This window comes from Thamnophis elegans, chromosome 15 (assembly GCF_009769535.1).
Source record: "Thamnophis elegans isolate rThaEle1 chromosome 15, rThaEle1.pri, whole genome shotgun sequence".
In the NCBI taxonomy this organism is placed as follows: Eukaryota; Metazoa; Chordata; class Lepidosauria; order Squamata; family Colubridae; genus Thamnophis; species Thamnophis elegans.
In genome coordinates, this window is record NC_045555.1 from 28,553,727 (window position 1) to 28,571,469 (window position 17,743).

General features: G+C 49.2%; 1 protein-coding gene across 2 annotated transcripts; it reads left to right on the plus strand.

Moving 5' to 3' along the window:
- Window positions 1–200: 200 nt before the first annotated feature.
- On the plus strand, window positions 201–10,578 carry CDK1 (cyclin dependent kinase 1). 2 transcript variants are annotated; one of them, XM_032231498.1, is made up of 8 exons: window positions 201–285; window positions 1,328–1,382; window positions 2,064–2,220; window positions 3,476–3,599; window positions 4,064–4,234; window positions 5,311–5,474; window positions 5,995–6,136; window positions 10,272–10,578. In XM_032231498.1, the coding sequence occupies exons 2-8, from the start codon at window positions 1,346–1,348 to the stop codon at window positions 10,386–10,388; spliced, it is 912 nt and encodes a 303-aa protein (XP_032087389.1). In that variant the 5' UTR covers window positions 201–285; window positions 1,328–1,345; the 3' UTR covers window positions 10,389–10,578. The 2 variants fall into 2 exon arrangements, with proteins under 2 accessions (XP_032087389.1, XP_032087390.1); XM_032231499.1 differs by lacking the exon at window positions 201–285 and adding an exon at window positions 795–877.
- Window positions 10,579–17,743: the final 7,165 nt, after the last annotated feature.

Below are 17,743 nucleotides of genomic sequence, written 5' to 3' on the forward strand. Positions count from 1 at the left end.
AAGTTTTGACAACTTTGGCAACTTCTGCTGGCAAGGCCGACCCAGCCAGGCAGAAGCGCCTTTGCAAGAAGCCTGGGCGGCCGGGAAGAGCCTGCCTTCCAGCGCCCATCATCCCCGTCCCTGCTGCCAGGAGCGCGGCGAAGGGGCAGAGGCACGTGGGGCGGGGTGGGGGGGTAGAAGAGCAGCGACCGCCGGAAGAGGCGGGAAGGAGCGCACCCGCAGACCTAAGCCGCTTAGGATCAGCGGCTGCGCGGCTCCTCGCTCCGTCCTTCGGGAAGCGCCCAGGTGAGTTCGCCCCCTCGCCCCGCCGAGCCTCTGCAGGCGGGCAGGCAGGGAAGGAGGCGGGGAGGGTCTGGCGGGCCAGGCAGCCCCTCCGTCCAGCCAAGACCCCCCCCGGGGGGGGAAGGGAGGGAGGTCCGGCTGCCCTCCCGGCGGACGGGGGGCTGCAGGGGCTGCCCGGAGTCGGGGCGCGCCAGGAGCCTCTGGGGAACGTGAGCCCAGCCCCTGGGGGGTCTCCTTCCAAGCGGCACGGAGGAGCCGCGGGCACAGGGAGGAGAACGAGGGAAGGCAATAGCGTCCCGGGCGCCCCCCGCCCCCCCCCCCCCGCCGGCCTTTCCCGGACGGGAAGCTGCGTCCTGCCTGCGGCCGCCTGCCTAGCCCGGGCATCTTGCAAAGGCGGAGAACAGCCGCAGCAGCAGCCCTCGCCCGCTCCGGGCCCCCACTTTGGCGCCGCGCGCCGATTGGCCCGTTTGAAAGCGGCAGCGCGGCGTCATTGGCGGGCGGGCGGCGGCGGAGCGACGCGGTTAATTTGAATCTGCCGGCGTTGCTCGCAGGGCGGCTGCGGCGCTTTCGGTCCGGAGGCACCGGCGGAGGAGCGGTAAGGAGAGGCGCCCGCGGGCGCCAGGCTGCAAGGCCCGGGGAACAGGCGGCCCCCTGCCGTACCCAGGCCAGCAAGCGAGGCGCCTGGCCCTCCCGCTGAGCACTCGGCCCGGTGACCCCCTCCCTCCGCCCCATGTGCCTGGGGAGTTTGTGCCCGGGATGCAGCTGCAAGAAGGACCCGAGATTCCTCGATGCATCCCTGGGGAAGTGACTTGGGGCCTGGCAGGCCTTTCCCAGGCGCTGCAGAGCTGCGTCTAATAGAGGGCCCCAAATGGAGGTGTGGGGGGGGCGGCTTTGCTGGGCAGTTCTTGACTGAAGGCAGGGGTCCCAGGGAGGAAAAGCAGCTGAGTTGGGTGGAGGAGGGCCTGTGGCCTCCCTGGGTGGGGGAAAAGAAAGTATCCAAAGGGGGGAAATTGGTTACAAATGTTTCTCTCCTTGGTTCTTTCAGCTCAAATCCTTTGAAGTGATGGACGACTACACCAAGATAGAAAAGATTGGTGAAGGTAGCTTCCTCATCCCCTCCCCACCCTATCTGCCCCTCTGAGGCTTCCTACTTGTCTCTCCTGAAATTAGGCTGCAGAGAAGCATATGGGATGAAAGTTCTTGGAAATAAATGAATAAATGGGACAGAGGCTTTAGAGATGCCATGGAGCTTTGCAGCTTTTGAGAAAGTAGAGACCCACATCTCTACTTTCTCCCGGGAGCCCGACGTTTAATAACCAAACAACCAAAATTGTGGGAGATTAACACCCCCTTGCACGATTGCGGTGTACCCACCAAAAATCTTGCAAGAGAAAACGCAGAGTAGTTGCTTTGGGGAACACAATGGACCTCTTTGTGATTGACATCCTTAGTTCCTTGGAAGACAATATTTTGGCCTTGGTCAATTTGTTTTGGGCTCTTGCTGCACGAACTGACTTACTGCAAATTGTTCCTCGGCAGTACCTTTTCGTTTGGTAAATCAGATGCCTTTTCTCTTCCTTTGAGCTTCTGGAAGGAATTGGGGGGGGGGCTTTGTGTGTTCTCCAAATCCATCCCTCTCATGTGCCAAGTTGCTTTATTTGATCTTCTCTCTTGGTTTCCCTCTTCCAAGCCTTGGCAACCCCTTCTGGTGCTTCGTCCAGAATTACAAAGTCAACCAACAGACACACACACACAGACGTTGCCTTTTCTCCTTGTGCTAGGAACGTATGGCGTGGTGTACAAAGGCAAGCACAAGGCCACTGGCCAAGTGGTGGCCATGAAAAAAATCCGCCTGGAAAGCGATGAAGAGGGTGTCCCCAGCACGGCCATCAGGGAAATTTCCCTGCTGAAAGAACTACACCATCCCAACATTGTGTGGTGAGTGCCACCCTCTGGCTCCATTGGGCAAAGAGGAGGCTTTGTGTATGTGGGGAGCCCGGAAGGAAGCAACACCCCTCTTGTTTTTCCACAGGGTTTACACAAACACATGTCCCAAATAAGCCTCTTTCACGAAATGCAAGCAATATCAGTATATGCCGAGGTATAGTTAGTCCTTGACATGGCCACAATTGGGACCAGGATTTCTGTTGCTAAGAAAGGCAGTTTATTAAATTGTGCCCAATTTTACTACCGTACCTTGGTTGTTAAGCAAATGACTACAGCCGATAAGTGAATTACTCAGGGCGCAAGTGAATCCAGCTTTCCCTTGTCAGATGCTGGCTGGGAAGGTTGCAAATGGCGATCCCAGGACCCTGGCATACTGCAGCAGGGGTGTCAAACTCAAGGCCCCTGGCCCACAGGGTGCTTAGATCTGGCCCACCCTGGAAACCGTGAAGGGCCAGCCCGTGATGCCTCTGCCGGCAAAAACGGAGCTCGGGAGGGCTACAAGTGGGCCTCCTGGGCTCCATTTTCACTGGCAGAGAGCTGCAGGAGGCCATCACGGCTGAAAACGGAGACTCGATGTGGTTGCCACGCCCCCCCCAAGGCCAAACAATCCTGATGCGGCCTTCAATGAAATTGAGTGTGACACCCCTGCACCACAGTCTTTATGAACACATGCTGATCCACCCGTTTCCGCCCTTGAACCTTCAGATCTCCCAAGGGCAGAAACAATATGGTTTAACTCAGGAGTTGAGTTTCTGAGACGGTGGAGCTCTTCTTTGCAACTCGACTGCCCTGCACTTGAGCAAGGCTTCTTTCCAAGGGGAGGGGCTTGGGGGTTATCCTGCAGGGGGTTGATTTTATGGATAAGGATGCATCTAATGGGCTAGTAAAATTTCTTGCTTTTGAATGTTTATGTTGGCCTTTCCAGGGGAAAATGCAGAGAATATTAAGTGGAACAGGCGTTTGCATAATATGAAAAATAAATGAAAATGTCTACACTGTTGCTGTAACAGCTTCTAGATATTGTGCTAAGCGAGATGTGTTTAATCTCCTCCAGAGTTGCCATTACTGGCAGTGGGGGCATCTGAACAAACCAGAGAAGAGTATTAACGAATGAGACAATTAGAGAATCATTCATTTGGCACTTTGTGGGGAATGAGAGCTTGCAGAGTAGTTGAGGGGGAACTGTTGTGCTGACTAGAGTGAAGGAGTTTGAGTTCTCTTCATTTCTTCAAATAAATCTCTTTAGTCTTCAGGATGTGCTTATGCAAGACTCAAGGCTTTACCTTATCTTTGAATTTCTTTCCATGGATCTCAAGAAATACTTGGATTCTATTCCATTGGGACAATATTTAGATCGTATGCTTGTTAAGGTAAGAAAGAGTGAAACAAAACAAAACGGAGGGTCTGGAAAAATGTTCTTTTCTAGCTCATTTCTGCCATGAGCCTCTTAAGGTTGAGATTGGTGGAAGCAGCACAAAAAGCATGTAGGTGCTTATAAAAAGTCATGGTCTCTTTTGGGGGTTTGGCCAAGGAATCCCTGCTTGTGAACTGCAAAGCACCCCATCAGTTAAAGGCAGCTGTTGTGGAGTTCAACATGTGCCAAATAAGCTTTTGCAAAGTATCTGTCATCCATAAGGACTCCTTGCTGACTGAGTCCTCACATAATCCTAGGACAACAGGCTGGCACTGGGAATGCAAGTATGCAACCTTAGTGTTGCCCAATGCATGTCTGTGCCTCATTTAACGACGCTGGTTGGCTGTGGGTGCTACAGATGGTTCTCTCGGGAGGAGACGCGACCACTTTCTGAAGTATTTGCTCTTGCGATTCTTTCAGAGTTACTTGTACCAAATCTTGCAAGGTATCGTGTTCTGCCATTCAAGAAGGGTTCTGCATAGAGACCTGAAACCTCAGAACCTCTTAATTGATGACAATGGTGTGATTAAACTAGCCGACTTCGGGCTGGCACGCGCTTTCGGCATCCCCGTGCGTGTCTATACACACGAGGTAAGGGGGGCGTGTGTGGCTCCGCCTTCAGGACCAGATCTTCTCTAAAGAGTTTGAAGCACTTCTCTTGGGGAGTGGGGGGGGGGGCAGGGCCCAATGGGGAGAGGATAGGGATGCCCTGAAGATGGGGCCTCTGGAAGTGGAAGGCGCTTCCCAAGATGGCCCTTGGTGAGTAAGGTTTGGCAACAGTGAATGTCAGTTGTGTTCAACTTGAAATGGCCCAAAATCTACCGTATTTTTCGGAGTATAAGACGCACCCCCCCGCCCAAAAAAAGAGGCCGAAAATCTGAATACAGATACACTGAATACAGCATTTTTGGCTACTGAAACCCCACCCGCTTTGCAAAAATGGCCATGCAGAGCCTTTAGGAGGCTTCCAGAGTGCTCCAGGGGACAAGCATGAGCAAAAAGCAGCCCGTTTTTGCCCACCAGCCCTCTACAAGCCTCCCAAACCCTCTGCATGCCCCCCCCTCTTTTTTTGCAAAAAAACAGCTCATTTTTGTGAAAAACAGTCTGTTTTTTGCTTGTTTTTGCAGGGGGAGGCAGCCCCCAGGAACACTCTTAAGAGTCTCCCAAAGCTCTGTATGCCCTTTGTTTTTGCAAAAAAAATTTTTTTTTAAATTTACCTCTTCAAAATCATGGTGCGTCTTATACTCTGCGTCTTATGGTCCAAAAAATGCGGTAGCTTCCTTTTTTCTTTTGGAAACAACTGTCCTAACATGAGCTTCTTGAAGGGGGGAAATGGGTCTTAATCGTTCATCCTGAACAATTCAGGTGGTAGTCTGCTCAGGTCCAAACCTGCCTCTTAAATTTATGAGGCTTAAGCAGAAGGATGCTACCAGCAATCCTTTTATGAGTTGGATGATAATCCTGTCTAGCACTTCCAAAGTGTGTTTGTGTGTGTTTTAAATCAGGGGCCTCCAACCTTGGCAACTTTAAGACTTGCGGACTTCAACTCCCATTCCTCAGCCAGGAACTCTGGGAGTTGAAGTCCGCAAGTCTTAAAGTTGCCGAGGTTGGAGGCCCCTGATTTAAATAGCAGGTAAAAATCTTCTAATTGCTGATTTCCTTTCTAGGTTGTCACCTTGTGGTACAGATCCCCAGAGGTCTTGCTTGGCTCCGCCCGCTACTCTACCCCTGTAGATCTATGGAGCATTGGGACCATCTTTGCAGAAATGGCCACCAAGAAGCCGCTCTTCCACGGGGATTCGGAAATCGACCAGCTTTTCCGGATCTTCAGGTATCAAGGCAAACAATCTGCTGGGCCAAGAAGAATCTGTGGCTTGTGTGTGTGTGCATGTGTGTGTGCGTCTCTTTTGCACGTTCCTCCTTTGAGATAGACATCTGTGGCGTCCCCTGATGAATTGGGAATGGTCTGCTCGTGATTCCTGGCCATTCTCATGGCAGACAGCTCTACAGGTGGTCGTATCCTAGAACACCTGTTGGGTTACTACATCCCTCCTGCTGGACCCATGGAAGCAAAATTATATTTCCCAGCCAGAAGATGGTTGCCCATTTCTTCCCAGTTCTGGAGTGCCCAGATGATACAGAAAGACAGAGCCACACAGGCACAGCTAAACGCTGATGTTGCGATGTGCCAAGGCCACAAAGTTTCTGTGTCAATTTGTGACAGGGAAGTGGGAGGGGGAGCCTTAACCAGCTGCCCTTCACCCTCCAAGGGTGGGACTCCGAAAGCCTCCCTCCCTCCGTGGTCTCTGTGAGGGCAGATTCAACCCACTCTTTTCTCCTCTCCCTGGCAGAGCATTGGGGACCCCCAACAATGACGTCTGGCCAGAAGTAGAATCCTTGCAGGATTACAAGAACACCTTCCCCAAATGGAAACCCAGCAGTCTGGCATCTCATGTGAAGAACCTGGATGATGAAGGCCTCGATCTGCTCTCTGTAAGTGACAGCCTCCCTCTTCTTCTGTGGGATCTGGAAGTGGAGTCCTTTTTCTTTTGGGTGTGAAACCTTTCACTGCTTATCCAAGTACCGTATATTTTTGGAGTATAAGACGCACCAAGAGGTAAGAAAGAAAAAAAGTTTTTTGTCCTCCCTGGCCCCCAGGGACACTCTGCAGGCTTCAGCAGGGCTGGCGGGGAGGCAAAACCGCAGGTTTTGTAGAAAATGGGCCATTTTTCGTGAAAATGGGGGGATTTTTGCCTTCCATCAGCCCTGCTGAAGCCTGCAGAGTACTGGGGGCTTGGGAAAGGCACAAACGTCTCTGTTTTTGCAAAAAATGGTCCGTTTTTTGGCCCTTTTTCATAAAAATGGGATGCGGGGATGGGGCTTTGGGAGGTCAAAAATGGCTGTATTCGGTGTATAAGACGCATCAACATTTCCACGCTCTTTTAGGAGAGGCAGGGGTGGGGAAAAAGGTGAGTCTTATACTCCGAAAAATACGGTACCTTGAGTCTGGCCTGTAGGGTCCCTCTAACCAACTTGCTGAGACTGACTGGATAAATAGCAAAATGTTTCAAACTAAAAAGAAAAAGATGTTTAGTAGTTATAGCTCAACTTCCAGACAACTCTAGCTGGGTGACTGAGAATCTTCATCCACAACTCCACACCCTTGAAAAGGCCCCATCCTCAAAATGGGCCTTTTGATTCTTCTGAAGGGGAAACAAGATCTCTCTCTTTCTTGGTTGTTAGACTGGGTAGCCAAGGCGCTGAGCAGAAAGCAGGTGGTCAGGCTTGAGAAAATGACTGCAGGTCTGCAAATTGGTTTGGTGAATAGTTGCTTGGAGAAACCAGGATTTATAGTAGGTTATATTTACAAATAGTTTTTGATGTAGCCATTTGTTTCAAACCCAACTATCCCTAATACAAGCAATAGAATAACAGAGTTGGAAGGGACCTTGGAGATCTTTTAGTCCAACCCACCACTTCAGACAAATGGTTATCCAACATCTTAAAAGCTTCCATTGTTGGAGCATCCACAACTTCTGGAGGCAAGTTGTTCCACTGATTAATTGTTCTAACTGTTAGGAAATTTCTCCTCAGTTCTAAGTTGCTTCTCTCCTGGATTAGTTTCCACCCATTGCTTCTTGTCCTACCCTCAGGTGCTTTGGAGAATAGTTTGACTCCCTCTTCTTTGTGGCAACCCCTGAGATATTGGAACACTGCTATCATGTCTCCCCTCGTCCTTCTTTTCATTAAACTAGACATACCCAGTTCCTGCAACCGTTCTTCATATGTTTTAGTCTCCAGTCTCCTAATCGTCTTTGTTGCTCTTCTCTGCACTCTTTCTAGAATCTCAACATCTTTTTTACATTGTGGCGACCAAAAGCGTAAAGTCTGCTGTTAAGATAACAGTTTGGTTGGCTTGTTCCTTCTAGATTAAGGGAAATGTAGCTCCTAATGATGGAATCCCTGACTGTCAACACAGTTATTTTAATCGATAAAATAGGGTTTTCCTGAACCAGGTGAATGCAAATGAGGTGCATTTGTATAATCTGCCAGAGGAAAGGCTTCACAGATTTTAACATTAATAGAGTTGGAAGGGACCTTGTAGGTCATCTATTTCAACCCCTGCCCAAGCAGGAGACCCTACACCAGGGGTGGGTTTCTGCCAATTCTAACCTCTTCTGTAGAAGAGGTTTCACAAATCTACAGTGCCGTTTAGAACTGGTTCCAGCTCCCTCGCTCCGCCCATCCACACATCATCAAGATGAAGAGCAAGAGGAGGAATTCTGGGAGTTGAAGTCCACAAGTCTTAAAGCTGTCAAGTTTGAACACCCCTGGGTTTTCTAAGTTTCCTAAAGGGTTAGGGGTGCAAGGATCTTGTAAGTTGACAGCTTTAAGACTTGCGTGCTTCAAATGCCAGAGTTTCTGAGCCAACATTTTGAATGCTAAGCAAGAGCGTGGCCGGCAAGCCACTCCCACCCAGTCACATGGCCAGTAAGCCACTCCCACAAAGCAGGCCACACCTACAGAACAGGTTCTAAAATTTGAAACCCACCACTGCCCTACACCCGTGATGGCGAACCTATGGCACGTGTGCCACGGGAGGCAGGTGGAGCCATATTTGGTGGCACGCCAGCCATCAGCTGATTTCTTACCCTTCCAGAGGGCCAGGAGAGGCCATTTTTTGCCCTCCCGGGGCTTCAGGAAAGCCTCTGGAGGCTGGGGAGAGCAAAAAACGTGTGCAACTGGAAGTTCAGGAACGATCCATTTCCGGCTTCCGGAGGGCCCCCGTAGCCTGGGGAGGGGTCGTGCGCGCATGCACAGGTGGGTGGGGAGATGGTGTGGACATGCACGCGTGCAATTTTGGCACACCATAAGGAAAAGGTTCGCCATCACTGCCTTACACACCATTTCTGACAGATGGCAGTCCAGTCTCTTCTTGAAAACCTCCAGTGATGAAGCTCCCAACCCTTTTGGCACCAGGGGCCAGTTTCATGGAAGATAATGTTCCCATGGACCGGGGGGGGGGGGGGACAGGGGAGTGTGCAACCTAAATCCCACATACTGTATGCGCAGTTTCCCTCACCAGCCACTCACCTCCAATTGTGCAGCCCAGTTCCTAAGAGGCCACGGGGCTTGGCAACCCCTGCGTAGGACAAAGCTCAAAATTGTCATCTATTATTTGTTCCACTGTCCAGAAGACATTGTATTTCTCACCTTGCATTAGGTGAAGGAGTTGACCGGTAGGTGTAGGGCGGTCACCGCTCCCTTTTCTCTTCTCAACATCCGCATAGGGCGACTGTGATTCTGCCATAGGGCTTGGGTCCCAACCAATATAACAGCTACCCACCACCTTTCCCATCGGGGCCACTGGCTTCCCTACCCTACTTCATTGGGGCTAACAATTTTGACCAGCAGTGTCAAACTCAAGGCCTGTGGGCCAGGGCCGGCCCACAGTGCCTCTGGCAGCCAGAATGGAGCCAGGGGGCCATGCACAGCCCTCCTCTGCTCCATTTTGGCCAGCAAGGGACTGCAGGAGGCCATTCAGGCTGAAAATTTGGCACAGGGGGCTGCAGGAGGTCATTTAGGCCAAAAACAGGTTGTGTGGGGGGCCACACGCACCCCCTGTGCCCCGTTTTGGCTGGTAGGATGCTGCAGGAGGCGTCCCGTCTCCTCTCCCCTCCCCCCTCGCCGGCCTACAGAGAACTGCAATGCTGATCTGGCCCTTGAAGACATCTAGTTGGACACCCCTCGTTTAGACCCTTTGAATTGACCGATTACACACTGGCCTGCTGCAGGGCAAGTGACCTCGCACTTCCATGAACGCTTTTGGGCTCCAGAAGTACATTTAGAAAGTGAAAATGGGGGTTAGTTGCACCCAGTGCCTTTCTTGGGAGGGTCACACCCCCATGGGCAGGGAGGGAAGAAGCCTCCACAGACAATAATCCAAGGATATTTTCTTCCTGTCTCTGATGCTTTGTTTTACCTGGCCCTGCCCTCTGGGTCAGCTATTCTGTGGCCCTTTTATGGCATCTCAGCACCAAAAGTGGCTGCAGAGATTGGAGACCTTCTGAACTGGGATTGAAGAGTATAGGTCCTATGATGGTGAACCTATGGCATGCCTGCCACAAGTGGCAAGTGGAGCCATTTCTTAGGGCACGCGAGGCGTTGCTCTGATTTTGGCCTTCATTGTCAGCGGGTTTTTTCCTTCAGGGGGCTTTCCCTGAATCCTCCGGAGGGCGAAAAACAGCCCAACACGCAAACCGGAAGTCAGAAAACTGCCTATTTCCAGCCTCCGGAGGGCCTGCAAGGGAGGCTGTTTTCGCCCAGGCTCCTAGAAAGCCCCTGGAGCCTGAGGAGGGTGAAAAACAGGTCCACCAAGCCATCACACACCAAAAGCGGGGAGGGGGCAAGGAGGTCATGCACACATGCGTGGGGGTGGGCACGCATGCACACGACACCACCACCCCTCCTGCACTCCTCCCGCTTTAGGCACGCGGTGGCAAACAAGGCTAGCCATCCCTGGTACAGATCCAAAATTTCCTGCTCTACCATGGGCGCCCATCGCTCCGTCCTTCCTGCCTGTGGATTGCGGGTGGGTGATGTGTCCCTTTATTTTTTTTACTTGCAGAAAATGTTGATCTACGATCCCGCGAAAAGGATCTCTGGCCGTGTGGCCCTGAATCACCCTTACTTTGATGACTTGGATAAATCAAAACTCCCAGCCAACCGGCCCAAGAAATGCTAACTCTTGGTTTGTGGAGAAGCTGCTGCGAATATCTTGCTGCGAGAGTATGCAGAAACTGTTGCTCTTGTTTTTTTATATATGTCTGTCTTCATCTGTTCTAAAAGTGTAGCCCTGTTTAGCTCTGATATAAAATCCTCCTCTTATGTAAATATTAATCAATTCAGTCCTCAATAAATTTGTGCACCGTTAATTATTCCCACCATTATATAAATAAATCCTTCAAAACTTGGGTGAGATATTTGGTTCTCCAAGGTGCTTGCAGATGCTTGGCCAAACTACCAGAAGCCTTTAGGGCAGTGATGTCCAAACTTGGGAACTTTAAGGCTTGTGGCCTTCAGCTCCCAGAATTCTTGGGAATTGAAGTCCACAAGTCTTAAAATTCCCAGGTTTGGACACCCCTGCTTTAGGGTCTTTGTAGAAAAATCCCCCCCCCCCCGCTCCTAGGGAAACCAGCTGGACAAACCCGAAATTGCCAACAGCTGCAAGTCTGCCTTTGCCAAGGTCATCTTGGAGGACCTTCCACCTCCTGTAGGTGTCCCAGAAAAGGCTTGAGGCTGGTCGTTGCATGGCTCCCTTGATTGTGGCAGAGCCTGCTCAGCTCAGCTATGCCTGGCTTTAGGGAAGGCGGCAGTCTCCCTTCCTCTCCTCCCTGCCTGGAGAACACCTGGGCAGCCCCTGCTCCCATCTGCAACTCCCTGGCAGTGAGGATGAACATCTAGACCAGCGGTCACCAACTGGGGGCTCCATGGGCCACTGGTGGCTTGCGAGAAAATGTTGGTGGTCCGCAGAAAAATTAGTTGCATTTTTTTTTATATTGCACTATCTCCCCCTTCAAGGTCTTTTTGTGTGGGTCGGGGGGGCAGAAATTCCGACTTCGGGTCTGCTCCTGATGTGGGGCTTTAGGCGAAGGCCGGAGGGAAGTGCTGCTGAGGGCCTCATTCCAGTGGGACTGCATCATGGCCTGGAACTGGCTGACCACCTTAGCCCACTGAGCCTCCACGTGCTGGTACCTGGCTTTGCATTCCCTCAGGTCTTCCCTCTGTTTGGAAAGCCTATGCTCCTAGTCCTCAGTGAGGTGCTTCTGCTGAGCTTCCTCGGTCAGATCCAATTGAACTGAGCCAGCTGTTTTGCCAACTCTTTCTCATGGGGGCTGCTTAGCTCCAGGGGCTGCTTCCTGTTGGGGCCCTAAGGAGCCCCAGCGGGGAGGGGAGGAATGGCTGGGAGGGGAGGAGCGAGTAGAGGCCAGCGAGGTGCCCCTTGACGTGAGTGACATTGAGTTGGCCACACCCACCCACCAGTCATTAGGCAGATCATATTAGTGATCCACAGGATTTTAAATTATGAATTAAGTGGTCCCTGAGGTCCAAAAGGTTGGTGACCCTTGTTCTAGACCAGTGGTAGTCAACCTGGTCCCTATCGCCCACTAGTGGGCGTTCCAGCTTTCATGGTGGGCGGTAGGGGTTGCTGTAACTCAGTGTTTCTCAACCTTGGCGACTTTAAGTCCTGTGGACTTCAACTCCCAGAATCCTCCAGCCAGCATAGCTGGGATTCTGGGAGTTGAAGTCCACAGGACTTAAAGTCGCCAAGGTTAAGAAACACTGCTGTAACTGCTTTAAATTTTATAAAGTAAAGTTACTTCCCTACTTTATAAATCACCATTACTGTGGAACCGGTGGGCGGTTAGAAAATATTACTAGTAACGAGATACAAAAGTGGGCGGTAGGTATAAAAAGGTTGACTACCCCTGTTCTAGACCATCAGACTGGGGAATGGTCCTCTACCTCATCTTGAAGGGCTGCAATAGAAGTTGCAGCAGACCATTGTTAAAACTTCTATTGAATGTTTGCTTCTCCTGTGAAACCCGGGATTTCGGTTACCAGCTACTTCCTGAGGTTCTCAATCCACGGAAACACTGCTGACAGGCAGACATTCAACCGAAGGAGCTGTTCTGTAGCAGAGGAGGAAATGAGGTCATTGTAAATGTAACCAATTCAGGTGAGAGATGGTAGCTGCTGCATCCATGACTCAACAAACCGACTTGTCAGTGTGCCATTTCCTCTTGAACCACAAGGTGTCAGCACAATACACAATCTAATCATCTACCTAATGTAGGCGTGGTGGGAGAATGCTGCAGGATTTGTTGCTGAATCACCCTGGATGATTCAGGGAAGCTCGCAGGAAGATTAGAGGGGCATGTGCGCTTTTATGTGAATTTATGGGGCAGAATTAAAGGTAAGGTAAAGGTTCCCCTTGCACATATGTGCTAGTCGTTCCCGACTCTAGGGGGCGGTGCTCATCTCCGTTTCAAAGCCGAAGAGCCAGCGCTGTCTGAAGAAAGTCTCTGTGGTCATGTGGCCGGCATGACTAAATACTGAAGGTGTATTGAACACTTACCTTCCCAGCAAAGGTGGTTCCTATTTTTCTACTTGCATTGTTTACGTGCTTTCAAACTGCTAGGTTGGCAGAAGCAGAGGCAAGTAATGGGAGCTCACTCTGTTACTAGAGATTCGAACTGCCAACCTTTCTGATCGACAAACTCAGCATCTGAGCCACTGTATCCCTCTGGGGCAGAATTACTATGCTTTAAAATGATTGTTTAAAAGATGGCAAACTGTTTAAAACTCTTCTCTCCCATCTCTCGTTCTGGGTTTTGCTTCCTGGGAGTAGCTGGTGGATTAGAAGACGGTTGCCTGTGTGGAATCGTCAAACTAGGCAAGTCTATCAATGTGTATATTACTTTAATATAAATATAATATCTAAAGTTTTGCACTATTAGAGTGAAAAGGGCTGCACGTTTCATATGCAGCATCTTCTGCTTTCTCCTTCCACCAGACAAGCAGATTTGTGCATTCACTTGACCTGCGAAGGAACTTGTAGTCCTTTCCTCAACTCCAGAGCTCAAAAAACAAGAATAGGAAGAGTATGCTTTTTCCACTCTCGCTCACAGCTTCCCATCTTTGGCCAAGTGCGAAACCCAGACACTTTTCAACATATGTGGATACAACTCATTTGCACTAAATGCAGGTGGGAAAATTCTGCTGGTGCGGCTCTGCTCTTCCCCTTAATTAGAAGTGTGATATGGAAAATATTGTGCTTCCAGCTGGCCGTTGCTTACCACAAAACGTTCAGAATTTCTGAACAAAGTTAAATGGAGGAATTTTAATCCATATAGATAAGATATGCCTCCATTCCAGGCTTTTAGTGTCTGCTTGGAAGAAAGGTCTATATAGCTTTGGTTTTGATGGTCATCCACATCTTAACATGCGGCAATAACCAACTGGTGTCCTCTGGCTGTGACAATTAAAACTTGCCCAAAAGACAAAGCAGCCTTCTAAATCTTTTACTTGCCACTTAACCCCCTAGAGTTGGGATGGATTATCGGAGCCTCCTTGTCTCAACCATCCTAAACACGTATTGTCTCTCCTTTGCATATGGTCATCTTGTGACCTGTGGAGAAATATCTCTCACATACAAATAAATGTATACAAATAAAACACTTTGGGGCTTGTTGTTAGTCATGAAGTCGTGTCCAACCCATCGCGACCCCATGGACAACAGCCTTCCTGTCCTCTACAATCCCCCGGAATCCACTGAAGCTCACGCCTATTGATTCAGTAACTCCATCCAGCCACCTCCTTCTCTGCCGTCCTCTTCTTCCTTTGCCCTCAGTCTTTCCCAACATGACGCTCTTCTCCAGTGAGTCCTTCCTTCTCATTAGGTGGCCAAAGTACTTGAGTTTCCTCTTCAGCATCTGGCCTTCTAAAGAGCAGTCGGGGTTGATCTCCCCTAGGACCAACTGGTTGGATCGCCATGCAGTCCAAGGGACTCACAGGAGTCTTCTCCAGCACCAGAGTACAAAGGCCTCCATTCTTTGGTGCTCAGCCTTCCTTATGGTCCAACCTTCACAGCCATATATGGCAACTGGGAAAACCATCGCCTTGACTATACGCACTATTGTTGGCAGGGAGATGTCTCTGCTTTTTAGTATGCTGTCTAGATTTGATGCCATAGCTTTCCTCCCCAGGAGCAAGCCTTTTTTAATTTCTTGGCTACAGTCCCCATCTTGGAGCCCAGGAAAATGAAATCTCTCACTACCTCCATTTATTTCCCACCTACTTGCCAGGAATTGAGAGGGCTGGATGCCATGATCTTAATTTTCTTTTCTTTCTTTGGGTGCTCAGTCAGAAAAGACGTGCGCTTCAAACTCCAGCAAAATGGAGGGGTAAGAAACAGCAGCAGAACCTTTTAAACATCCCCCAATTCAAATTAAATCTTGAAATTAAAGTTCCCCCATCTAAGAGCACAACTGCCGCCACCAACATTGTTTTTAGATATTTCAAACTGGGCCCAATCCTCAATCCCTTAGTAGACATTGCCTTCTTTTAGGACGCCTTTTCCATGAACATCTTTAGGAAGACAAGTTGCAAGGGGATGTCATGGCCAGAAGGGAGGAAATGAAGGTGGATTCAGAGGGCTTCCTTGTGGCCTGCACTGCCATCCCAGAGCAACAGATCCTTAGTTTCAAAGGGGAACCTGCAATTTGTGGAGCGGGGAGGAAGGGCTCTGAGCTGTCCAAGAGAGCACCAGGAGCCCCTGCAACTGAAGTGCTCTGTGTGGCTTAAGGACGGATGCTTGTGCAACAAACACAAAGCCGCAAATGTGACCTTCCAGGTGCGCCTGGAATGAAAACTATAGTCATGCCTTCATAAGCCTTGCAATCACATGTGTCTGTGCAACCCAGTTGGGTCCTGGGAAAACAGTTCAAGAAATACTCTAGAAAAAAAGAAATGAATTGCTTTTAACACATTCTTTAAAAGGAGGAGAGGCAATGATTAGGAAAGGTGGTGTGGCTAAACCATTTTATTGAGATTTCATTGAGATTTTATTTTCCCAAAATAGAAACAAAAGTAAGTCTCCCACCAAGCTTAAAGGCCACAGGCACAATTAAACCAAATGAACCAGCCATTTGGTTCCAGAAGCTCTTAAGTAGTTCACTCATTGGTTATTGCAAATAGCCCTGGTTCATTGACTCCTCTCCCTGTGTCAAGAGCACCACTGATCTTGCCAGCCACAGCAGCAATGTTTATACAACACGGTGCAAACATTTTGCAATAGGCTGCCTAGATTCAGGGCACGGGTGAGGAGCTGAGCCCATAGCTCCCCTGTCCAGAGGTGGTTGCTAAACTGGACTCCAGAAGGATGCCATAAGCAGCCTTAGGCTCTCCTCCTTGTGAGTAAATTTCCCTTTGTGTCCATCACTTTTACTCTTAGGAGTCAAAAGGGATGAAATCTGAGTCACAGATTCCCCCCCCCCCCCTTTGGCTTGCTCTGCCTTCCTCTTGTGAACCTTGACCAAACATAGACAGGTAGGTGCAAATACCCTTTTGCCTTCCCAGCCCTTTGTAACAAACAGTACAATGAGTTTTTGAAAATATGGATTATTTAATGTATACAGTGGAGATATTTCTGAGTCTCTCCTGGTGCCTGAAGCAGAGTCGGTGGTCTCCACTTCTAGTCCCTGGGCAGATGGAGAAGGTTTCCTGATTCAGCAGCAGCTGAGAAAGAGTTTCCTACCCACGTTGGCCCAAAAGTTGAGAAATCTGCCTCCCTACGGATTCCTACCTATGTATTCACCTGCTTTACCTGTAAGCATGGAGGTCAGTGGAGCAGGCTTTGAAAAAAAGGACTTTATTTATATCCCTGTAAGGGCCTGAGAGAATATTGACCCCCCACAATATCCTTGTCTGGTAGAGGGTGAGCAGCCCAAGTTGAGCTCTGCCTGAAGGGGAGATTAGGTAGCCTTCCATTTATGGCCATAATTGAGCCTGGTAATTACAGTCATAAATTGTGACAGTCATAAAGTGGATGACCATGTGACTACAACAGCTTTTATTTCCTTTTTTTGCAGTGATTGTTAAGTGAATGTCACTGTAGCAAAGGGAACATCATCGCAGTTGCTAAGCAAACACCATGTTCATTAAGCAAACTCATTGTTTACTCTGGATGCTTTTTGACAGAAACTGGAAGTAAACATCTGGCTTCTGGCAAACATTGTAAATTATGGCCATATGGCAGCAGTTGTAGTGTGATGGTTTGCTGCTTTGCCGAGCGTCCCAAAAGGCTGTTGGAACTTTGGAACCGACTCTAAGTGCCTTTTGGTGGGGATGGGGGTGTCCATCTTGACTTTGAATGGTCACTAAGCAACTGGTTATAAGTGGACCTCGGGTTTTCCAATCTAGCTCCCTCTGTTCTGTCCCAGGAGGTAGCCCGTTTGTTCCTAAAGTGTTTTTAAAAGCAGCGCTAATATAAGTTGCCTCAAAAGGCTGGAAATCTGATGTCTACCTATATGGCTTTAGCAAAAGGTATTGACCAAAATGCCGTGAGTTTAGAGGAAAGATTTCTCAACATTTTTAGAAGCAACAAGACACTCAGACAGCTTAGTGAAGAAGCTGTTGTTTCAAAAATGGGATTATTTGGCTCAGGGTGACGCTATTGAAATGCAGGTGGATGGTTGCACTTTTGTAGAATAATAAAAATGAAAGAAGTCATTTCATTTAAGGAGCCCTTCACATGCGAATATGTATAACAAACCAGGGAATATTATGCAGAAGTTTCTACACAGAAAAGACCCAGAAAATTCTGAAGTTTACCCAAATTAGCAAATACAATACAATACAATAGCAGAGTTGGAAGGGACCTTGGAGGTCTTCTAGTTCAACCCCCTGCCTAGGCAGGAAACCCTATACCGTTTCAGACAAATGCCTATCCAACATCTTCTTAAAGACTTCCAGTGTTGGGGCATTCACAACTTCTGGAGGCAAGCTCTTCCGCTGATTAATTTTCTGTCAGGAAATTTCTCCTCAGTTCTAAGTTGCTTCTCTCCTTGATTAGTTTCCACCCATTGCTTCTTGTTCTACCCTCAGGTGCCTTGGAGAATAGTTTGACTCCCTCTTCTTTGTGGCAACCCCTGAGATATTGGAATACTGCTATGATGTCTCCCCTAGTCCTTCTTTTCATTAAAGTAGACATACTCAGTTCCCGCAACCGTTCTTCATATGATTTAGTCTGCAGTCCCCTAATCATCTTTGTTGCTCTTCTCTGCACTCTTTCTAGATTCTCCACATCTTTTCTACATCGTGGTGACCAAAACTGGATGCAGTATTCCAAGTGTGGCCTTACCAAGGCATTATAAAGTGGTATTAACACTTCACATGATCTTGATTCTATCTGTTTATGTAGCCTAGAACTGTGTTGGCTTTTTTGGCAGCTGCTGCACACTGCTGGCTCATATTTAGATGGTTGTCCACTAGGACTCCAAGATCCCTTTCAGTTATTTCTATTGTGCAAGGTACCAG